Genomic DNA, 25,724 nt, shown 5'->3' with positions numbered 1-25,724 from the left:
GTATTGGGTGTAGTATGAGTAGCTGTAGTAGTATTGGGTGTAGTATGAGTAGCTGTAGTAGTATTGGGTGTAGTATGAGTAGCTGTAGTAGTATTGGGTGTAGTATGAGTAGCTGTAGTAGTATTGGGTGTAGTATGAGTAGCTGTAGTAGTATTGGGTGTAGTATGAGTAGCTGTAGTAGTATTGGGTGTAGTATGAGTAGCTGTAGTAGTATTGGGTGTAGTATGAGTAGCTGTAGTATTAGGTGTAGTATGAGTAGCTGTAGTAGTATTAAGTGTAGTATGAGTAGCTGTAGTATTAGGTGTAGTATGAGTAGCTGTAGTATTAGGTGTAATATGAGTAGCTGTAGTAGTATTAGGTGTAGTATGAGTAGCTGTAGTATTAGGTGTAATATGAGTAGCTGTAGTAGTATTAGGTGTAATATGAGTAGCTGTAGTATTAGGTGTAGTATGAGTAGCTGTAGTAGTATTAAGTGTAGTATGAGTAGCTGTAGTAGTATTAGGTGCAGTATGAGTAGCTGTAGTAGTATTAGGTGTAATATGAGTAGCTGTAGTATTAGGTGTAGTATGAGTAGCTGTAGTAGTATTAAGTGTAGTATGAGTAGCTGTAGTAGTATTAGGTGCAGTATGAGTAGCTGTAGTAGTATTAGGTGTAATATGAGTAGCTGTAGTATTAGGTGTAGTATGAGTAGCTGTAGTAGTATTAGGTGTAGTATGAGTAGCTGTAGTATTAGGTGTAATATGAGTAGCTGTAGTATTAGGTGTAATATGAGTAGCTGTAGTATTAGGTGTAGTATGAGTAGCTGTAGTATTAGGTGTAGTATGAGTAGCTATAGTAGTATTAGGTGTAGTATGAGTAGCTATAGTATTAGGTGCAGTATGAGTAGCTGTAGTATTAGGTGTAGTATGAGTAGCTGTAGTAGTATTAGGTGTAGTATGAGTAGCTGTAGTATTAGGTGTAGTATGAGTAGCTGTAGTATTGGGTGTAGTATGAGTAGCTGTAGTATTAGGTGCAGTATGAGTAGCTGTAGTAGTATTAGGTGTAGTATGAGTAGCTGTAGTATTAGGTGTAATATGAGTAGCTGTAGTAGTATTAGGTGTAGTATGAGTAGCTGTTGTAGTATTAGGTGTAGTATGAGTAGCTATAGTATTAGGTGTAATATGAGTAGCTATAGTAGTATTAGGTGTAATATGAGTAGCTGTAGTATTAGGTGCAGTATGAGTAGCTGTAGTAGTATTAGGTGTAGTATGAGTAGCTGTAGTATTAGGTGTAATATGAGTAGCTGTAGTAGTATTAGGTGTAGTATGAGTAGCTGTTGTAGTATTAGGTGTAATATGAGTAGCTGTAGTAGTATTAGGTGTAGTATGAGTAGCTGTAGTAGTATTAGGTGTAGTATGAGTAGCTGTAGTAGTATTAGGTGTAGTATGAGTAGCTGTTGTAGTATTAGGTGTAGTATGAGTAGCTGTGGTATTAGCAGTAACATTACCAGTAGAGAAGGTTTAGCGTTATAGAATGGGGCGGGGTCTCGGTGTGATGCCATCACTGGGCGGCATACTGTACCTGGCGGCAGGGGAGGAGTTACTGGAGTTTACCATCTGGGAGGTTTTCAGGGGCCGGAAATTCCTGATTAAGAAAATATATATATTTTTTACAATATTTTATTGTAATTTTAAATAAGCATATGACAGTGTATAGAATGGGATCTAAGTTTACATTCGTACCAATAAACATTATGGTAATAAAACAAATCGAATATGTTATTTCGAGAACAAGCATGAAAGGAAACGATACATAAAAAAAACAGATCATCTTTTAAGGTTTGATAGGACCTATTGAGTAGGGTGATGGTATCGTTGTGTGATATAAAACAGCCCGAGCAGCAGCTAAAGGTAAAAAATTACCTGACAAAATGGTGGAGATGCTTATAACGCCACCTATGGTGGATATGCTTATAACGCCACCTATAGTGGATATGCTTATAACGCCACCTATGGTGGATATGCTTATAACGCCACCTATGGTGGATATGCTTATAACGTCACCTATGGTGGATAAGCTTATAACGTCACCTATGGTGGATATGCTTATAACGTCACCTATAGTGGATATGCTTATAACGTCACCTATAGTGGATATGCTTATAACTTCACCTATGGTGGATATGCTTATAACGTCACCTATAGTGGATATGCTTATAACGTCACCTATGGTGGATATGCTTATAACTTCACCTATGGTGGATATGCTTATAACGCCACCTATGGTGGATATGCTTATAACGTCACCTATGGTGGATATGCTTATAACGCCACCTATAGTGGATATGCTTATAACGCCACCTATGGTGGATATGCTTATAACGCCACCTATGGTGGAGATGCTTATAACGCCACCTATGGTGGATAAGCTTATAACTTCACCTATGGTGGATATGCTTATAACGCCACCTATGGTGGATATGCTTATAACGTCACCTATGGTGGATATGCTTATAACGTCACCTATGGTGGATATGCTTATAACGTCACCTATGGTGGATATGCTTATAACGCCACCTATGGTGGATATGCTTATAACGCCACCTATAGTGGATATGCGTATAACGTCACCTATGGTGGATATGCTTATAACGTCACCTATGGTGGATATGCTTATAACGCCACCTATAGTGGATATGCGTATAACGTCACCTATGGTGGATATGCTTATAACGTCACCTATGGTGGATATGCTTATAACGTCACCTATGGTGGATATGCTTATAACGCCACCTATGGTAGATATGCTTATAACGTCACCTATAGTGGATATGCTTATAACGCCACCTATGGTAGATATGCTTATAACGTCACCTATAGTGGATATGCTTATAACTTCACCTATGGTGGATATGCTTATAACGTCACCTATAGTGGATATGCTTATAACGTCACCTATAGTGGATATGCTTATAACGTCCCATCACAGCGTCACCTATAGTGGATATGCTTATAACGCCACCTATAGTGGATATGCTTATAACGTCACCTATAGTGGATATGCTTATAACGTCCCATCACAGCGTCACCTATAGTGGATATGCTTATAACGTCACCTATGGTGGATATGCTTATAACGTCACCTATAATGGATATGCTTATAACGTCCCATCACAGCGTCACCTATAGTGGATATGCTTATAACGTCCCATCACAGCGTCACCTATAGTGGATATGCTTATAACGTCCCATCACAGCGTCACCTATAGTGGATATGCTTATAACGTCACCTATGGTGGATATGCTTATAACGTCCCATCACGTTGTCTTCAATATTGGTTATACAGGGGTAATAGACTCCCTTCCATAGTAGTATGAGGAATGTTGTAAGAACGGATACTCATCCAATAAACACAAATGAAATAAAAAGATTAAACATGAAGATTACTAAATAAAAAAAACAAAAAAAAAACACAAGAGGATGGGGGGTCGGCCAGACAGCCAGGCCGTAAGTATCCAACCTATGGCAGATTTCCGAGAGAACCTGCCCGAGAGTAATACCAAGGTGTATGCTGGAATTTTAGCATCAACCAATGTCGTTTATTAGTAGATAAAGTAGAAGAAAGAAAAGGTCTCCAACATCGCCTGTGCCCGATAAAGCGCGGGGAACGTCAGACGTCATAAGTAGCTTCATCTCTTCCATAACTTCGGATATTGGTGGTGGTAGGTCCTTATCCAGCCAAGGAGAGGGGTGAGGAGCGGGCACAGCCAAGGAGAGGGGTGAGGAGCGGGCACAGCCAAGGAGGGGGGTGAGGAGCGGGCACAGCCAAGGAGAGGGGTGAGGAGCGGGCACAGCCAAGGAGGGGGGTGAGGAGCGGGCACAGCCAAGGAGGGGGGTGAGGAGCGGGCACAGCCAAGGAGAGGGGTGAGGAGCGGGCACAGCCAAGGAGAGGGGTGAGGAGCGGGCACAGCCAAGGAGAGGGGTGAGGAGCGGGCACAGCCAAGGAGAGGGGTGAGGAGTGGGCACAGCCAAGGAGGGGGGTGAGGAGCGGGCACAGCCAAGGAGAGGGGTGAGGAGCGGGCACAGCCAAGGAGAGGGGTGAGGAGCGGGCACAGCCAAGGAGAGGGGTGAGGAGCGGGCACAGCCAAGGAGAGGGGTGAGGAGTGGGCACAGCCAAGGAGAGGGGTGAGGAGTGGGCACAGCCAAGGAGAGGGGTGTTACCCTCTGTGGTATTTAGTGATTGTTGTGTGTATAAAGAGCGGTAGAAAGGACTTAGAATCTCATCGATCCCTTTGGGGTCGGAATGAACAGTCCCGTTATGGTCTCAAATGAAGTCAGATTTGTGTTGCGGAGAGGAGGATTGTAGATAAGTGGTATAGGCCCTCCTCAGATCACAGGTAGATTTAGTCAAGTCTGACTTAGTTTTTTTTTTTTTTGGCTGTGGACTAAGAAACAACTAGATAGTAGAAAAAGATGGTGCACTCACCACTTATGACAGTCTTTAATTTCTCCTTAGCGATACATACCCTGGGGGGGGGGGTATCCGGATAGTACGCGCTCCAGCACACCTTCGTCCTCCCCCCCCCCAGGCTATGTACCACTGATAAGAAATTAAAGACTGTCATAACTGGTGAGTGCACCGTCTCTTTCTACTATTTAGCATTGAATCTGTGTTTTACGGTGGCACCCCCCACAGTCATCAGTGTGTTGTATCCCGTCCAGTGTACTGCTTCGCTGCAACGTGTTGATTAGCTGTGGTGCCGACTGAACTCTTGTTTGTTAAGAAATAACTATATTGCATTTCCAGGGAAATACATAGTGCTTGAAAAGAGTGACCTCTTAACTGTGACTTCCCTTTAAGAGAAACTTTAACCCTTAATACCCTCCCTTTAAGAGAAACTTTGGTACAGTCCCTTTAAGAGCAAATTTGGTACAGTCCCATTAAAAGCAACTTTGGTACAATCCCTTAAGAGGAGACTTTGGTGCCAATGCTTTGAGTGACCTATATCACAGGTGTTAGGCTTGAGAAAGGCACTGATGGTTAAGAGTGCCGAAACTCGTCGCTACTTTTAATAAATCTGCTTTGGCATTTTTACTATTATCTGGTCCGGGAGTCATATCCATTGGCAGCCAGCAACATGAGGCTTACCACTGACTACCCTGTCCCAACATATATATACCTGCGCTATGCCACTTGGAGGATCTTGTGTGGGTTCTAAAGTCTTTTAAGGACCCTATTGCTTTGGTGTCTGTCAGGATGGTAGTGCCTCCAGGCGTCAGTGAGGTCCAGCGTATTCAGGAAAGAGTGTAAGAGGTCATTACGGGAGGGAGGGATGGATAGGTGTGAGGCGGATTGTTTTCTATCTTCCTGGGGAGAAAGAACAACATTGAGCTCACCACATAATAACAGCCGGCGAGCCAATCACCTGACCCACCCACAGACGTCGCATCCGGAAAAAGTCATGTTGTGACAGGAGAGTTTCCTGAAGAGCAGCTATATCGGTTTAGACACACAAAGGATCGGGCAGGCAGAGGAAGGGACAAAATAAAAAATAAAATAACTAAAAATGAATAAGCAAATAGAAAAATAATAAAAGTAACGCAATAAACAGCATGGCCAGACCTTCAAGAGACTACAGAGAAAGAGAATGAAGGAGGAGAAGAGCGCTAGGAGGACTACACTTTATTCACGCATACAGTTGGAGCTCTGGTAACCCCGCCAAACGACTAACAACCATCAGCCAATCTATCACCCAGAAGTCTTACTACCAAACAGGGTTGTGCTAATATAAGGAGGAAGAATACGTGCGCCTATAGGGGGAGAGCGAAAAGAGAAATAACGTGAGAGAGCGAGAGCAGAGCGAGAATGAGATACGTTTCATCATGTGACCGGTATCACTAGAGAAAGGCGCAAAACAGGCGAATCCCATAAATAATAGCAAGACGCGGATGATAAACTCATATCAGGTGCGGACCCCAGCGGGAGAACTGCGCTCATACACAGGAGGAGAAAGGATAGCGGTCAGTGAGACGTCCCCATCAGGCAGTGCGTCATCTTATCGCTTTATCCAGGTGCGGACCCCAGCGGGAGAACTGCGCTCATATACAGGAGGAGAAAGGATAGCGGTCAGTGAGACGTCCCCATCACGGAGTGCGTCATCTTATCGCTTTATCCAGGTGCGGACCCCAGCGGGAGAACTGCGCTCATACACGGGAGGAGAAAGGATAGCGGTCAGTGAGACGTCCCCATCACGGAGTGCGTCATCTTATCGCTTTATCCAGGTGCGGACCCCAGCGGGAGAACTGCGCTTAATAACAGGAGGAGAAAGGATAGCGGTCAGTGAGACGTCCCCATCACGGAGTGCGTCATCTTATCGCTTTATCCAGGTGCGGACCCCAGCGGGAGAACTGCGCTCATATACAGGAGGAGAAAGGATAGCGGTCAGTGAGACGTCCCCATCACGGAGTGCGTCATCTTATCGCTTTATCCAGGTGCGGACCCCAGCGGGAGAACTGCGCTCATACACAGGAGGAGAAAGGATAGCGGTCAGTGAGACGTCCCCATCAGGCAGTGCGTCATCTTATCGCTTTATCCAGGTGCGGACCCCAGCGGGAGAACTGCGCTCATACACAGGAGGAGAAAGGATAGCGGTCAGTGAGACGTCCCCATCAGGCAGTGCGTCATCTTATCGCTTTATCCAGGTGCGGACCCCAGCGGGAGAACTGCGCTCATACACAGGAGGAGAAAGGATAGCGGTCAGTGAGACGTCCCCATCACGGAGTGCGTCATCTTATCGCTTTATCCAGGTGCGGACCCCAGCGGGAGAACTGCGCTCATACACAGGAGGAGAAAGGATAGCGGTCAGTGAGACGTCCCCATCACGGAGTGCGTCATCTTATCGCTTTATCCAGGTGCGGACCCCAGCGGGAGAACTGCGCTCATACACAGGAGGAGAAAGGATAGCGGTCAGTGAGACGTCCCCATCACGGAGTGCGTCATCTTATCGCTTTATCCAGGTGCGGACCCCAGCGGGAGAACTGTGCTCATGTTCAGGAGGAGAAAGGATAGCGGTCAGTGAGACGTCCCCATCAGGGAGTGCGTCATCTTATCGCTTTATCCAGGTGCGGACCCCAGCGGGAGAACTGCGCTCATACACAGGAGGAGAAAGGATAGCGGTCAGTGAGACGTCCTCATCAGGCAGTGCGTCGTCTTTTCGCTTTGTCCAGCGGTTCTGATATAGTCCCTGTGTCGTCTTTTCGCTTTGTCCAGCGGTTCTGATATAGTCCCTACGTCGTCTTTTCGCTTTGTCCAGCGGTTCTGATATAGTCCCTACGTCGTCTTTTTGCTTTGTCCAGCGGTTCTGATATAGTCCCTGTGTCGTCTTTTCGCTTTGTCCAGCGGTTCTGATATAGTCCCTGCATCGTCTTTTCGCTTTGTCCAGCGGTTCTGATATAGTCCCTGTGTCGTCTTTTCGCTTTGTCCAGCGGTTCTGATATAGTCCCTGTGTCGTCTTTTCGCTTTGTCCAGCGGTTCTGATATAGTCCCTTGTAGCGCAGCGAGATGTAGATTCGCTTCCTCCGGTGTATGATATACAGAAGGATAGCAGGATATTGTAGGAAGAAGCGTAGTTGTGATGTCACTAGGGGAGTGCACACTGGGGAGAAGGATTTCCGTAATTCAGCGGATGTCAGATGTGAGATTTACTTCTTTTTGCTGTAGACAATTAGATGGACTTCTCAGCATAGTTGAGGTAGCGGACTATAACCTGGCGCGGTCTGGCGGCCATATTAGAGGATTTAGGCTTTAGCCTTGGTGGGCCGATCCTAGGGGCAGGTTCCACAGTGACAGCACCTTGTCAGCTCCCTGAGCACAGGTGTAAGAACCGGTCATGGAGAATAGACTCCAGGATTCCTATTATACGGATATTATTTCTGCCGGATCTATTTTCTAGATCTTCTGCTTTTTTATGAAGAGAGAGGTTTTCTTTAGATAAATGATAGACTGTACATCTGGTGTCAGTCGGTGCATCTTACATAAAACTCACTGACACCAGATAGAACCACTGATCTGGAGGACAGTCAGTGCACCTTCCATTACACTCACTCTGTCCTCCAGATCAGTGATTCTAGAGGAGAGCTGGATGATATCATTGTGGATCTGTGTCAGTGCTGCTGTAAGGGCGCCTTCACACGCAGCAGATCTCACTTCTGCGGATTCGCAGCGAGATCAGCTGCGGATCCAGTATCAATTCACTCCTATGATAGCACATACTCGCAGCGGGATTGACATCCTACTGTGAATATGTGCTTTAACCCCCCGCTATCCGTAGCCCCGCCGCATCCCCCATCCCCGGCCGCATCAGCCCATCTCGGCCGCATCCAGCAGCCCGCATCCCCCATCCCCGGCCGCATCCCCCCATCCACAGCCGCATCCTGCAGCCCGCTGCCGAGAGCATACAGTACTTGCTCGGCGGCGCGGCTGCAGTGAGGTTGCCGGCTCCGGTCCCGCTCAGATCAGCTGAGTGGGACCGGAGCCGGGAGCCTCACTGCCGCCGCGCAGGTACTGTATGCTCTTGGCGGCGGGCTGCAGGATGCGGCCGGGGATGTGGGCGTCGGCGGGCTGCAGGATGCGGCGGTGGGGCTGCGGACAGCGCGGAGTTAAAGCACATATTCACAGTGGGATGTCAATCCCGCTGCGAGTATGTGCCATCATAGGGGTGAATGGTACTGGATCCGCAGCGGTTCTCACTACGAATCCGCAGAAGTGAGACCCGCTGCGGATTTGGTAGGTGTGAAGGCACCCTAATGGTGGATTCCAGTGAGGCTTTCAGCTCTGGGGCCAGGACTGCAGCTACTTCTACAGCAAGCAGTTTTAGTGATACAGGCTGACCTGACTGCATATAGAGCTCCTGTGCCTCCGTTATAGTGAAGCTGGGGCCGCCATTTCATCCTGTCATGCAGCAGGTTTTTCCCTCAGTGACGGTTGCTGTGGTACCTGTGAGGCAGCGCGCTCAGCCGCCATTTTCTCTGCTCTGCGCTCCCTTTGCTTCTTGGGAATAGTGCTGATCTGGGCCCCGCGCTGGTCGGGAAGCAGAAGGCTTCAGGAGAGGATGTCAGGCTGTTATACCCTCCGGTATGACAATCAGTGGCGGGATCCCTATGAGCTACAGCCCTGCACGGAGCTCCTCAGTCCCCCTGCCTACATGCGTGCACCGCAACAGAAAGTCGACAATATTATTTAAAAATGGAGGAACCATGACCTGAGGAGCGAAGCACAGTGACGTGTCATCTTCACTGGACCCCCCCCCCCCCATTACTCAGGACCCACAGCCTGTGCCCCCCATCCCAGAAGACCCACAGCCCGTGCCCCCCCCCCATCACAGAAGACCCACAGCCCGTGCCCCCCATCACAGAAGACCCACAGCCCGTGCCCCTCCATCACAGAAGACCCACAGCCCGTGCCCCCACCATCACAGAAGACCCACAGCCTGTGCCCCCCATCACAGAAGACCCACAGCCCGTGCCCCCACCATCACAGAAGACCCACAGCCTGTGCCCCCCATCCCAGAAGACCCACAGCCCGTGCCCCCCCCCATCACAGAAGACCCACAGCCCGTGCCCCCCATCACAGAAGACCCACAGCCCGTGCCCCCCATCACAGAAGACCCACAGCCCGTGCCCCCCATCACAGAAGACCCACAGCCCGTGCCCCTCCATCACAGAAGACCCACAGCCCGTGCCCCTCCATCACAGAAGACCCACAGCCCGTGCCCCCACCATCACAGAAGACCCACAGTCCGTGCCCCCCCCATCACAGAAGACCCACAGCCCGTGCCCCCCCCATCACAGAAGACCCACAGCCCGTGCCCCCCCATCACAGAAGACCCACAGCCTGTGCCCCCCCCATCACAGAAGACCCACAGCCTGCCCCCCTCCCACCCCCCACCACACCGGTCACAGATAGTACGGCTCCGGAGTGACCGTAACGCCAGCTCCTGTACATCCAGGAACAATGTGAGGAGGAACCTACGCTGCGGATGTGCTGTAGCCGATGGGGAGCGGGGGCCGCGTACTCGTCGTACAGTGCCAGGATAACGTCAGGTAGCGGGGGATGACCACCTGCTGGCCCACCTTGTTATTGAGAGACAGCGACACATCAAAGCTATACCGCTTCAGGTGAAGGATGAGGACCCTGCGGATGAGAGAAAATAAAGAGTCAGCCCCTCCGGACCCCAGGCCCGACCACCCACCCCTCACAACACTTACCAGGAACATCCCCCCCCCCCGGCCAACCCGCTCAATAACCCACCACAACACTCACCGAGGCAGCCGGCTGAACTTGTGTATGACCACCGCCGAGCGGCTGCTGCACTTCTCACAGGAATACTCTACATCTTCCTTCTGTAAGAAAGGAGGTTGTCAGAAGCCCCCCACACCGTGACTAGAACAAACATGGCGGCCGTAGTGGACCCAGACCCTCATCCCCATGATAGAGAACAAACATAGCAGCCATAGTGCACCCAGACCTCCCCCCTCCCTCACCATGATAGAGAACAAACATGGCGGCCATAGTGCACCCAGACCTCCCCCTCCCCCACCATGATAGAGAACAAACATGGCGGCCATAGTGCACCCAGACCTCCCCCTCCCTCACCATGATAGAGAACAAACATGGCGGCCATAGTGCACCCAGACCTCCCCCCTCCTTCACCATGATAGAGAACAAACATGGCGGCCATAGTGCACCCAGACCTCCCCCTCACCATGATAGAGAACAAACATGGCGGCCATAGTGCACCCAGACCTCCCCCTCACCATGATAGAGAACAAACATGGCGGCCATAGTGCACCCAGACCCTCATCCCCATGATAGAGAACAAACATGGTGGCCATAGTGCACCCAGACCTCCCCCTCCCCCACCATGATAGAGAACAAACATGGCGGCCATAGTGCACCCAGACCTCCCCCCTCCCTCACCATGATAGAGAACAAACATGGCGGCCATAGTGCACCCAGACCCTCATCACCATGATAGAGAACAAACATGGTGGCCATAGTGCACCCAGACCTCCCCCTCCCCCACCATGATAGAGAACAAACATGGCGGCCATAGTACACCCAGACCTCCCCCTCACCATGATAGAGAACAAACATGGCGGCCATAGTGCACCCAGACCTCCCCCCTCCCTCACCAAGATAGAGAACAAACATGGCGGCCATAGTGCACCCAGACCTCCCCCTCACCATGATAGAGAACAAACATGGTGGCCATAGTGCACCCAGACCTCCCCCTCACCATGATAGAGAACATGGCGGCCATAGCGCACCCAGACCCCCTCCTCCCTCACCAAGATAGAGAACAAACATGGCGGCCATAGTGCACCCAGACCTCCCCCTCACCATGATAGAGAACATGGCGGCCATAGCGCACCCAGACCCCCTCCTCCCTCACCAAGATAGAGAACAAACATGGTGGCCATAGTGCACCCAGACCTCCCCCTCCCCCACCATGATAGAGAACAAACATGGCGGCCATAGTGCACCCAGACCTCCCCCTCCCCCACCATGATAGAGAACAAACATGGCGGCCATAGTGCACCCAGACCCTCATCACCATGATAGAGAACAAACATGGTGCCCATAGTGCACCCAGACCTCCCCCTCACCATGATAGAGAACATGGCAGCCATAGCGCACCCAGACCCCCTCCTCCCTCACCAAGATAGAGAACAAACATGGTGGCCATAGTGCACCCAGACCTCCCCCTCCCCCACCATGATAGAGAACAAACATGGGGGCCATAGTGGACCCAGACCCTCATCCCCATGATAGAGAACAAACATAGCGGCCATAGTGCACCCAGACCTCCCCCCTCCCTCACCATGATAGAGAACAAACATGGCGGCCATAGTGCACCCAGACCCTCATCACCATGATAGAGAACAAACATGGTGGCCATAGTGCACCCAGACCTCCCCCTCCACCACCATGATAGAGAACAAACATGGCGGCCATAGTGCACCCAGACCCTCATCACCATGATAGAGAACAAACATGGTGGCCATAGTGCACCCAGACCTCCCCCCTCCCTCACCAAGATAGAGAACAAACATGGCGGCCATAGTGCACCCAGACCCTCTCCTCCCTCACCAAGATAGAGAACAAACATGGTGGCCATAGTGCACCCAGACCTCCTACTCCCTCACCAAGATAAAGAACAAACATGGCGGCCATAGTGCACCCAGACCTCCCCCCTCCCTCACCAAGATAGAGAACAAACATGGCGGCCATAGTGCACCCAGACCCTCTCCTCCCTCACCAAGATAGAGAACAAACATGGTGGCCATAGTGCACCCAGACCTCCTACTCCCTCACCAAGATAGAGAACAAACATGGTGGCCATAGTGCACCCAGACCTCCTACTCCCTCAACAAGATAGAGAACAAACATGGCGGCCATAGTGCACCCAGACCTCCCCCTCACCATGATAGAGAACAAACATGGTGGCCATAGTGCACCCAGACCTCCCCCTCACCATGATAGAGAACATGGCGGCCATAGCGCACCCAGACCCCCTCCTCCCTCACCAAGATAGAGAACAAACATGGTGGCCATAGTGCACCCAGACCTCCTACTCCCTCAACAAGATAGAGAACAAACATGGCGGCCATAGTGCACACAGACCTCCTACTCCCTCAACAAGATAGAGAACAAACATGGCGGCCATAGTGCACCCAGACCCCCTCCTCCCTCACCAAGATAGAGAACAAACATGGCGGCCATAGTGCACCCAGACCTCCCCCTCACCAAGATAGAGAACAAACATGGCGGCCATAGTGCACCCAGACCTCCCCCTCACCATGATAGAGAACAAACATGGCGGCCATAGTGCACCCAGACCCTCTCCTCCCTCACCAAGATAGAGAACAAACATGGCGGCCATAGTGCACCCAGAAAACCCCCACATCATAACCAGAACTGTGGCCACCATCCACCGCGTCACCGTCAGCGAGATCAGCACACTTACCCGGAAAAAGAGGTTGAGGGAATCCTGTATGGATCTGGGGGGCGACACTTTCTTCCTCCGGGGAAGGTCGATGGAAAGGTCATTAAATGTCTCACGCTTCACCACCCGCTCTCCGCACCTGATCATACAGATGAAGAATTACAAATGAGGGATCGGTCAGTAACATCTGGAGCCGCCTAGGGGCAGGGGCCGACAACCGCCGCCCAGGGGCAGGGGCCGACAACCACCACACTTACATCTTACAGATGATAGAATGCTGAGCCTCAAACTCAAAATTACAAATGATAGGACAGGAGTAGAGGTCACCCCCTGCCATCTCCTCCCCGCATCTGCCACCACTGCCGGAGCGGTCGTCTCCTGAGGACGCTTCTGTCCTCCATGTTTTGTTCAGTTTTCCCATGTCCTCCTTCAGCTGATCCAGACACTGGCTGAGAAACTCATGGGCGTCCTAGAGAGAAAAATGGGGGTGACAGACCAGCAGAGACATGTGCAGGAAGACTTCACCACCCCAATACAGATAGGAAGACCCCCTCACCCTGTGTACCCCCGATCAGCCAGGGATCACCCCAATACAGGAAACCCCGATAAGCCAGAGATCACCCCAATACAGTAAAACCCCAACCAGAGTATCATCCAGGGGGTCATCTTAATACAGACAGGAAGACGCCCCCCCCACCCTGTGTACCCCAAATCAGCCAGAGATCACCCAAATACAGAAGGACCCCCCCCCCCCCCCCAGTGTGCTCCCATGTATACAGAAGGACCCCCCCACCCAGTGTGCTCCCATGTATACAGAAGGACCCCCCCCAGTGTGCTCCCATGTATACAGAAGGTGAGAGCGGGTGGAGAACTCACGTTCTGCATGTACCCAGAGAAACGCTCAGCGGTGGCAGATATGGCGTTCTTCACTTTTTTCAGAAGATCTTTCTTCATCTCAGCACTGCAGACGTCCTTCTTAGCCAACAGGAAGGCAAAGCGTCTGCAATACAAATCATCATCATCACCGCACCCCCATCCCCACCGCACCCCCATCCCCCCCCCACCCCCATCCCCAAAGAGCTGCTGGCCTTCTCTACACCTGTGATCTGCCCCTAGACCGATCCAACACATACAGGTTCCCGAAGAGGGAGGAGCGGTGAGGTGGCCAAAGCATGGCACAAACACCAAACCATACCACCTCAGGTACAGCTACAGCACACTGTCACCCCCTCAGCTACAGCTACAGCACACCGTCACCACCTCAGGTACAGCTACAGCACACTGTCACCACCTCAGGTACAGCTACAGCACACCGTCACCACCTCAGGTACAGCTACAGCACACCGTCACCTCCTCAGGTACAGCTACAGCACACTGTCACCACCTCAGGTACAGCTACAGCACACTGTCACCACCTCAGGTACAGCTACAGCATACTGTCACCTCCTCAGGTACAGCTACAGCACACTGTCACCTCCTCAGGTACAGCACACTGTCACCACCTCAGGTACAGCTACAGCACACCGTCACCTCCTCAGGTACAGCTACAGCACACTGTCACCACCTCAGGTACAGCTACAGCACACTGTCACCACCTCAGGTACAGCTACAGCACACTGTCACCACCTCAGGTACAGCTACAGCACACTGTCACCCCCTCAGGTACAGCTACAGCACACTGTCACCACCTCAGGTACAGCTACAGCACACAGTCACCCCCTCAGCTACAGCTACAGCACACTGTCACCTCCTCAGGTACAGCTACAGCACACAGTCACCCCCTCAGCTACAGCACACTGTCACCACCTCAGGTACAGCTACAGCACACTGTCACCCCCTCAGCTACAGCTACAGCACACTGTCACCACCTCAGGTACAGCTACAGCACACAGTCACCCCCTCAGCTACAGCTACAGCACACCGTCACCACCTCAGGTACAGCTACAGCACACCATCACCACCTCAGGAGACGGCCAGTCATTTCCACATCCATATCTCCCACCCCTATTCCATCCACATCCACCCTGTACCTGATCAGCGCATTAAGAGGGATCTTCCTGTAGGGGATTCCCTGTCTCAGAAGATCATTGGAGAACGGCTGCAGCGAGAAGAGAGATTGCAGGATGGAGTTCATGTAGCAGGTGTTTCCCAGGTTAGAGAAGCTGTAGGTATATAATATATATAATATGTAGCAGGTGCTCCCCAGGTTACTGTAGGTATCTATATAATAAAAATGAAAGTTTGTCCGTCTGTCCGTCCGTCCTTCTGTCCGTCCGTCCGTCCTTCTGTCCGTCCGTCCGTCCTTCTGTCCTTCTGTCCGTCCGTCCTTCTGTCCTTCTGTCCGTCCGTCCTTCTGTCCTTCTGTCCGTCCGTCTGTCTTTCTGTCCTCTATAGACTTCCAGACGCCTGAACAGTTTGACCCCAAATTTGGCACACAGATACATTGGGTGCCCGGGAAGGTTAGTGCGAAGGTCCCGTCCCCGCCAGATGTACAGGAGAGGAGGGGGAGGGGAAAGAGAGGCGCCCCATAGAGATGAATGGGAAAATCTCCTCACTGCAAACACAGGTGATATAATTAGCTGCAGCAGACACGGCAGTTGGAGCCTTAGCAACCAATAGGATTACTGCTTTCATTTTCACAGGGAGCAATGGTTGCTAGGGAAGCTGCCTCACAACATCCACAGTAATAACTGGTAGACCCCCTACTCCATCTATACAGTACATGTATACAGGACCCCCTACTCCATCTATACAGTACATGTATACAGGACCCCCTACTCCATCTATACAGTACATGTATATACAGGACCCCCTACTCCATCTAAACAGGACATGTATATACAGGACCCCCTACTCCATCTATACAGTACATGTATATACAGGACCCCCTACTCCATCTATACAGTACATGTATATACAGGACCCCCTACTCCATCTATACTGTACATGTATACATGACCCCCTACTCCATCTATACAGTACATGTATACAGGATCCCCTACTCCATCTATACAGTACAGGTATACAGGACCCCCTACTCCATCTATACAGTACAGGTATACAGGACCCCCTACTCCATCTATACAGTACATGTATATACAGGACCCCCTACTCCATCTATACAGTACATGTATATACAGGGCCCCCTACTCCATCTATACAGTACATGTATATACAGGACCTCCTACTCCATATATACAAAACATGTATACATTACCCCCTACTCCATCTATACAGTACATGTATACAGGACCCCCTACTCCATCTATACAGTACATGTATATACAGGACCCCCCTACTCCATCTATACAGTACATGTATATACAGGACCCCCTACTCCATCTATACAGGACATGTGTATACAGGACCCCCTACTCCATCTATACAGTACATGTATACAGGACCCCCCTACTCCAACTATACAGTACATGTATACAGCACCCCCTACTCCATCTACACAGGACATGTATATACAGGACCCCCTACTCCATCTATACAGTACATGTATATACAGTACCCCCTACTCCATCTATACAGTACATGTATATACAGGACCCCCTACTCCATCTATACAGTACCCCCTACTCCATCTATACAGGACATGTATATACAGGGCCGCCTACTCCATCTATACAGGACTCCCTACTCCATCTATACAGTACATGTATACAGGGCCCCGTACTCCATCTATACAGTACATGTATACAGGACCCCATACTCCATCAATACAGTACATGTATACAGGACCCCATACTCCATCTATACAGTACATGTATATACAGGGCACTACAGTTATACCAAACTGTGACTGGGTAACACTGCCACACCAGACCTGACAAATACCACCATACTGTGTCTGGATAACACCGCCATACCAGACCTGACCAATACCACCATACCATGACTGCATAACACCGCCACACCAGACCTGACCAATACCGCCATACTGCAACTGGAAAACACTGTCATACCACACCTGACCAATACTGCCATACTGTGACTGGGTAACACTGTCATAACACACCTGACCAATACCACCATACTGTGACTGGGTAACACTGTCATAACACACCTGACCAATACCACCATACTGTGACTGGGTAACACTGTCATAACACACCTGACCAATACCACCATACTGTGACTGGATAACACTGCCACACCAGACCTGACCAATACCGCCATACTGTGACTGGATAACACTGCCATACCACAACTGACCAATACCGCCATACTGTGACTGGATAACACCGCCATACTAGACATGACCAATACAGACACACTGACTAAATAACACTGTCATACCAGACCTGCCCAATACCGCCATACGGTGACTGGATAACACCGCTATACCAGACCTGACCAATACCGCCATACCCCCCTTGAAAAGACACCAGATTTTCTGGCAAGTCTGAACGGGAGGGTACTGCCCCTCTGCAAGGTGCAACCCTACGCACCAGACCATGGGTGCCTAATGGTTAATACGACCCTGCAGGTATACAGGACCCCAAAACTATACACTACAGGTGCACGGGACCTCCACCAACTATATACTACAGGTATATAGGATCCCAAACTATACACTACAGGTATACAGGACCCCAAAGCTATATACTACAGGTATACAAGACCTCCAACAATTATACACTACAGGTATCCAGGACCCTCAAACTATAAACTACAGGTATACAAAACCTCCACCAACTATACATTACAGGTATACAGCACCAACTATATACTACAGGTATACAGGACCCCCGAACTAAACAGTACAGGTATACAGGACCTTCACCAACTGTACACTGCAGGTATACAGCACCTCCCTCAACTATACACTACAGGTATACAGCCCCCCAACTACACATTACATGAATACAGGACCCCCCAACTATGCACTACAGATATGCGAGACCCCTAAAAACTATACATTGTGGGTATACAGAACCCCTCCAACTATGCACTACAGGTATACACTGATTAACGCAGATGAAACAATACCTTTAGCTTGGCCTCCTGGGCACCTTAGAACAAATCTAATTAACACACTGACACTTTATACCCGGGCAGCGCCGGGTACATTTTCTAGTAATATATATAATATCATGTAGCAGGTGCTCCCCAGGTTACTGTAGGTATATAATATATATAATATCATGTAGCAGGTGCTCCCCAGGTTACTGTAGGTATCTATATCATAAAAATGAAAGTCTGTCTGTCCTCTATAGACTTCCAAACACCTGAACCATTTGACCCCAAATTTAGCCGACAGATACATTGGGTGTCCGGGAAGGTTATTGTGAAGGTCCCGTCCCCGCCAGATGTACAGGAGGGGAGGGGGAGGGGAAAGAGGCACCCCATAGAGATGAATGGGAAAATCTCCTCACTGCACACACAGGTGATATAATTAGCTGCAGCAGACACGGCAGTTGGAGCCTTAGCAACCAATAGGATGACTGCTTTCATTTTCACAGGGAGCAATGGTTGCTAGGGAAGCTGCCTCACAACATCCACAGTAATAACTGGTAGACCCCCTACTCCATCTATACAGTACATGTATACAGGACCCCCTACTCCATCTATACAGTACATGTATACAGGGCCCCCTACTCCATCTATACAGTACATGTATAAAGGACCCCCAACTCCATCTATACAGTACATGTATAAAGGACCCCCAACTCCATCTATACAGTACATGTATATACAGGGCACTACAGGTATACCTAACTGTGACTGGGTAACACTGCCACACCAGACCTGACCAATACCGCCATACTGTGACTGGATAACACCATCATATCAGACCTGACCAATACTGCCATACTGTGAGTGGATAACACCGCTATACCAGACCTGACCAATACCGCCATACCGTGACTGGATAACACCGCCACACCAGACCTGACCAATACCGCCATACTGTGACTGGATAACACTGCCACACCAGACCTGACCAATACCGCCATACTGTGACTGGATAACACCGCCATACCAGACATGACCAATACAGACACACTGTGACTGAATAACACTGCCATACGGGTAAATACAACCCTGCAGGTATACAGGACACTACAGGTATACAGGACCCCAAAACTATACACAACAGGTGCACGGGACCTCCACAAAACTATATACTACAGGTATAAAGGACCCCAAAACTATACACTACAGGTATACAGGACATCCACCAATTACATACTTCAGGTATACAGGACCTCCACTAACTATATACTACAGGTATACAGGACCCCAAACTATACACTACAGGTATTCAGGACCTCAAACTATACACTACAGGTATTCAGGACCTCAAACTATACACTACAGGTATACAGGACCTACACCAAGTCTATAATACAGGTATACAGCACCTTCACCAACTCTATACTACAAGTATACAGGACCCCAAAGCTATATACAACAGGTATACAGGACCTCCACCAACTCTATACTATAGTTATACAGGACCCTCAAACTATTCAATACAGGTATACAGGACCCCCGAACTATATACTACAGGTATACAAGACCTCCACCAATTATACACTACAGGTATCCAGGAACCTCAAAACTATAAACTACAGGTAAACAAGATCTCCACCAACTATACATTACAGGTATACAGCACCAACTATATACTACAGGTATACAGGACTCCCGAACTATACAGTACAGGTATACAGGACCTTCACCAACTGTACACTGCAGGTATACAGGACCTCCCTCAACTATACACTACAGTTATACAGCCCCCCCCCCAACTACACAGTACAGGTATACAGGACCCCCCCCCCCCCCAACTATACACTATAGGTATACAGCCCCCCCAACTATGCACTACAGATATGCGAGACACCTAAAAACTATACATTGTGGGTATACAGAACCCCTCCAACTATGCACTACAGGTATACACTAATTCCACTGATTAACTCAGATGAAACAATACCTTTAGCTTGGCCTCCTGGGCACCTTAGAACAAATCTAATTAACACACACTGACACTTTATACCCGGGCAGCTCCGGATACACTTTCTAGTATATATCATAAAAATGAAAGTCTGTCTGTCCTGTTTGGCACACAGATACATTGGGTGCCCGGGAAGGTTTTAGCTAAGGTCCCGTCCCCACCAGATGTACAGGAGAGGAGTGGGAGGGGGAAGAGCGGCACCCCATAGAGATGAATGGGAAAATCTCCTTACTGCAAACACAGTTGATATAATTAGCTGCAGCAGACACGGCAGTTGGAGCCTTAGCAACCAATAGGATTGCTGCTTTCATTTTCATAGGGAGCAATGGCTGCTAGGGAAGCTGCCTCCCAACATCCACAGTAATAACTGGTAGACCCCATACTCCAACTATACAGTACATGTATCCAGGACCCCCTACTCCATCTATACAGTACATGTATATACAGGGCCCCCTACTCCATCTATACATTACATGTATATACAGGGCCCCCTACTCCATCTATACAGTACATGTATACAGGGCCCCCTCCTCCATCTATACAGTACATGTATACAGGACCCCCTCCTCCATCTATACAGTACATGTATACAGGACCCCCTCCTCCATCTATACAGTACATGTATACAGGACCCCCTCCTCCATCTATACAGTACATGTATACAGGACCCCCTCCTCCATCTATACAGTACATGTATACAGGACCCCCTCCTCCATCTATACAGTACATGTATACAGGACCCCCTCCTCCATCTATACAGTACATGTATACAGGACCCCCTCCTCCATCTATACAGGACCCCCTCCTCCATCTATACAGGACCCCCTCCTCCATCTATACAGGACCCCCTCCTCCATCTATACAGGACCCCCTCCTCCATCTATACAGGACCCCCTCCTCCATCTATACAGGACCCCCTACTCCATCTATACAGTACAGGTATACAGGACAGTATCACCAGCTGCTGCCCTAAGCACTAAACCTGAGGACGCCCCATCTTCACTCACCAATTAGCATCATGATAGATTGGTGGATAATAGCTCCAGAGGTCACATTTAACACCACACTGTGACTGGATAACACCAACATATCAGACCTGACCAATACCGCCACACTGTGACTGGATAACACCACCATACCAGACCTGACCAATACCACCACACTGTGACTGGATAACACCACCATACCAGACCTGACCAATACCACCACACTGTGACTGGATAACACCGCCATACCAGACCTAACCAATACCGCCATACTGTGACTGGATAACACCGCCACACCAGACCTGACCAATACCGCCATACCCCCCTTCGAAGAGATGGGATTTTCGGTCAAGTGTGAACAGGAGGTGGAAGAATAGAAAAAAAAAAAAAAAAAAAAGAATAAAGTTGCTTCCTTCCCTCTGCTCCCTGCTGCTGCGCTCATGCAAGGTGCTGCCCTAGGCAGGTATACAGGACCCCAAACTATACACTAGAGGTATACAGAACCTCCACCAACTATATACTACAGGTATACAGCACCCCACCTACTCTATACTACAGGTATAGAGGCCCCAAAACTATACACTACAGCAGGGGTACTCAACTTTTAGTGAGGGGCCACTTACCGGGGTCTATTGTCAGGTGAAGGTCCGAGCTGAATATCAGTAGGAAACGTGTTTTGTTACTTTTCACAAACGTTCAACTATTTACATACAGAATTACTGCTTATTAGTGGGAAAACTGGCATTTTTTCTCTCTCACCAGCCCTTTCATATTGGGTACTAAGGGGATGACTGCCCTGGTAGTATATAGCCCCCCCTGTTGCTCTCCCCTGTAGTATATTGCCCCCCTGTGCTCTCCCCCTGTAGTATATAGCCCCCTGTGAGCTCCCCCAGTAGTATATAGCCCCCTGTGAGCTCTCCCCAGTAGTATATAGCCCCCTGTGAGCTCTCCCCAGTAGTATATAGCCCCCTTTTGCTCTCCCCTGTAGTATATAGCCCCCCTTTGCTCTCCCCTGTAGTATATAGCCCCCTGTGTGCTCTCCCCTTATAGATGGCCACCAGACAAAAAACAAAAAACAAACCACAACTCACCTAGCACCTCATTCCCCGCTGCGGCTGTCTTATTCTCTTCTCCTGTCGGTCCGGCCCCCGGCTGATACGCACTCTCTGGGGATGTCCCGGGGATTCCCTAGCAGAGTGCGCACCAGTGACCTGGTGTGTGATGCGCGCTCTGCTGGGGAATCCCCGGGACGTCCCCAGAGAGTGTGTATCAGCCGGGGGCAGGACCGGAACTGCCCCCAGTCCCACAGGCGTACTGAAATCTAAGGACAGTACGCCTATGGGGCGGGAGGCAGTGCGGTGGAAAGCGGGACCTCCTAAACGCCCCAGGACGGACCGGATCCGGAGCGGTTAGGAGGTCTGACCAGGGGTCCGAACAGCTGGGCTCCGCTGTTAAGTGCACTACAGGTATACAGAAACTACACCAACTATATACTACAGGTATACAGGACCCTCAAACTATACACAACAGGTATACAGGACCCCCGAACTATATACTTCAGGTATATAGGATCTCCACCAACTCTATACTACAGGTATACAGCACCTCCACCAACTCTATACTACAGGTATACAGGACCCCCACCAACTCTATACTACAGGTTTAAAGGATCCCAAACTATACACTTCAGGTATCCAAGACCTCTACCAACCATAAATTACAGGTACACAGGACCCCCAAACTATATATTACAGGTATACAGGACCCCCAAACTATATACTACAGGTATACTAGACCTCCATCTACTATACACTACAGCAGCGTTTCCCAACCGGGGTGCCGCGGCACACTGGTGTGCCGTGAGAACCCGCCAGCTGTGCCGCGGGATCCCGGTCGGAAATTAGAAACTGTCCCTTTAATATCCCTAGAAGCTGCGGCCGCGCAGCTTCTAGGGATATGCCGATGGATTGATGTTCCGCCCGCTCACACAGTGAGCGGGCGAAACATTCAATCGCGCACAATGTCAGAGCAGGACCTGTCAGCGTCCTGCTCTGACATTGACTCCCATAGGCCGCGGCACTTCATGCCAGCAGCCTATGGGAGGCCGGGACGTGACCTCTCCGGCAGGCGTGATGATGTGACGTCATCACGCCTGTCGGAGGTTCAGTCGCCGCGGCTCACAGGACGGAGCCTGAAGAGGAGGGAGAACACACAGCGCCGATTAGGTGAGTATGATGGTTTGTTGTTTTGTTTTTTTTAAAACTATTGGTGCATATTCTCATACTGCAAGGGGCATTATATGGGGGCATACTGCAGGGGACATTAATATATGGGGGCATACTGCAGGGGGCATTAATATATGGGGGCATACTGCAGGGGACATTAATATATGGGGGCATACTGCAGGGGGCATTATATGGGGGCATACTGCAGGGGGCATTATATGGGGGCATACTGCAGGGGGCATTAATATATGGGGGCATACTGCAGGGGGCATTATATGGGGGCATACTGCAGGGGGCATTATATGGGGGCATACTGCAGGGGGCATTAATATATGGGGGCATACTGCAGGGGGCATTAATATATGGGGGCATACTGCAGGGGGCATTAATATATGGGGGCATACTGCAGGGGGCATTATATGGGGGCATACTGCAGGGGGCATTATATGGGGGCATACTGCAGGGGGCATTAATATATGGGGGCATACTGCAGGGGGCATTATATGGGGGCATACTGCAGGGGGCATTATATGGGGGCATACTGCAGGGGGCATTAATATATGGGGGCATACTGCAGGGGGCATTAATATATGGGGGCATACTGCAGGGGGCATTAATATATGGGGGCATACTGCAGGGGGCATTAATATATGGGGGCATACTGCAGGGGGCATTAATATATGGGGGCATACTGCAGGGGGCATTATATGGGGGCATACTGCAGGGGGCATTATATGGGGGCATACTGCAGGGGGCATTAATATATGGGGGCATACTGCAGGGGGCATTAATATATGGGGGCATACTGCAGGGGGCATTAATATATGGGGGCATACTGCAGGGGGCATTAATATATGGGGGCATACTGCAGGGGGCAGTAATATATGGGGGCATACTGCAGGGGGCATTATATGGGGGCATACTGCAGGGGGCATTATATGGGGGCATACTGCAGGGGGCATTATATGGGGGCATACTGCAGGGGGCATTATATGGGGGCATACTGCAGGGGGCATTATATGGGGGCATACTGCAGGGGGCATTATATGGGGGCATACTGCAGGGGGCATTAATATATGGGGGCATACTGCAGGGGGCATTAATATATGGGGGCATACTGCAGGGGGCATTATATGGGGCATACTGCAGGGGGCATTAATATATGGGGGCATACTGCAGAGGGCATTATTAATATATGGGGCATACTGCAGAGGGCATTATTAATATATGGGGGCATACTGCAGAGGGCATTATTAATATATGGGGGCATACTGCAGGGGGCATTATTATTATATGGGGGCATACTGCAGAGGGCATTATTAATATATGGGGGCATACTGCAGGGGGCATTATTATTATATGGGGGCATACTGCAGGGGGCATTATTATATGGGGCATACTGCAGGGGGCATTATTATTATTATATGGGGGCATACTGCAGGGGGCATTATTATTATATGGGGCATACTGCAGGGGGCATTATTACTGTATGAGGGCAAAGCAGGGGGCACTTGTACTCTGGCCTCATGGCCATAGTACTTCTCATTGTACCCCTTTATACTGCAGTTATATGAGCCACATAATTATCAGCACCATATACTGTGGCTATACAGTGCACATCACCACAGTATATGGTGCTGATAATTATGTGCTCATATACGTGGGACTGTATGTATGAGTTTTCATGGGACTGTTATATATATATATATATATATATATATATATATATATATATATATATATATATATATATATATATATATGGGAATACATGGCACTGTATGTATGAGGTTACATGGGATTGTATATATGAGGGGGTTATCCTTTTTTATTTCACTTTTTTAAAATGAATAATTTATTGAAAGGATCTCTGCCCGGCATATGTCACTCTTGAGGGCTTAAAAAGCAGCTCTTGTGGTGATAAGAAGCTGATTTAAAACCCCCAAGAGTGAACTCTGTGAACTATATGTATAATATGTACTGTTTTAGTGTCATTTTGTGCCATTTTGGTTGGTGGTGTGCCCCGGGATTTTTTAAGTATAAAAAGTGTGCCGCGGCTCAAAAAAGGTTGAAAATCACTGCACTACAGGTATCCAGGACCCTCAAACTATAAACTACAGGTATAGAAGACCTCCACCAACTATACATTACAGGTATACAGCACCTTCACCAACTATATATTACAGGTATGCAGGACCCCCAACTATACAGTAGAGGTATCCAGGACCTCTACAAGCTATATACTGCAGGTATACAGTACTTCCCAAACTATACAGTACAGGTATACACCCCCCCCCCCAATTATACACTACTGGTAAACAGGACCTCCCTCAACTATACACTACAGGAATTCCCCCCCAATTACACACTACAGGTATACAGGACCCCCTCAACTATACACTACAGGTATACAGGATGGTTGTTTGAAGTTTTTAGTTTATTTCTAATGTGCATAAGCTACAATTCACATAAACAGTGCAGAATTGTCGGGTATATAGGGGCATATAGGGCTACTGGCGATTTCCCCTTAAACAAAAAAAACAAGGACATAGAT

At 49.3% G+C, this 25,724-nt stretch overlaps 1 protein-coding gene across 3 annotated transcripts in view; it reads right to left on the bottom strand.

The window, feature by feature from the left end:
- USP37 (ubiquitin specific peptidase 37) overlaps positions 1 to 25,724 on the bottom strand; it is a 107,313-nt gene that overhangs the window by 27,583 nt on the left and 54,006 nt on the right. For all 3 annotated transcript variants that reach the window (XM_069982250.1, XM_069982248.1, XM_069982249.1), the window contains 7 exons: positions 15,017 to 15,148; positions 13,863 to 13,986; positions 13,244 to 13,455; positions 13,008 to 13,125; positions 10,301 to 10,380; positions 10,010 to 10,171; positions 1,561 to 1,623 (listed from right to left, as the gene is read on the bottom strand). In XM_069982250.1, the coding sequence (XP_069838351.1) occupies positions 1,561 to 1,623; positions 10,010 to 10,171; positions 10,301 to 10,380; positions 13,008 to 13,125; positions 13,244 to 13,455; positions 13,863 to 13,986; positions 15,017 to 15,148 (891 nt within the window). The remainder of the gene's footprint in view (positions 1 to 1,560; positions 1,624 to 10,009; positions 10,172 to 10,300; positions 10,381 to 13,007; positions 13,126 to 13,243; positions 13,456 to 13,862; positions 13,987 to 15,016; positions 15,149 to 25,724) is intronic.

This window comes from Dendropsophus ebraccatus, chromosome 9, assembly GCF_027789765.1.
Source record: "Dendropsophus ebraccatus isolate aDenEbr1 chromosome 9, aDenEbr1.pat, whole genome shotgun sequence".
Lineage (NCBI taxonomy): Eukaryota > Metazoa > Chordata > Amphibia > Anura > Hylidae > Dendropsophus > Dendropsophus ebraccatus.
The sequence above is the reverse complement of the archived record's forward strand: the minus strand, read 5'-3'. Positions and strand labels throughout refer to the sequence as shown.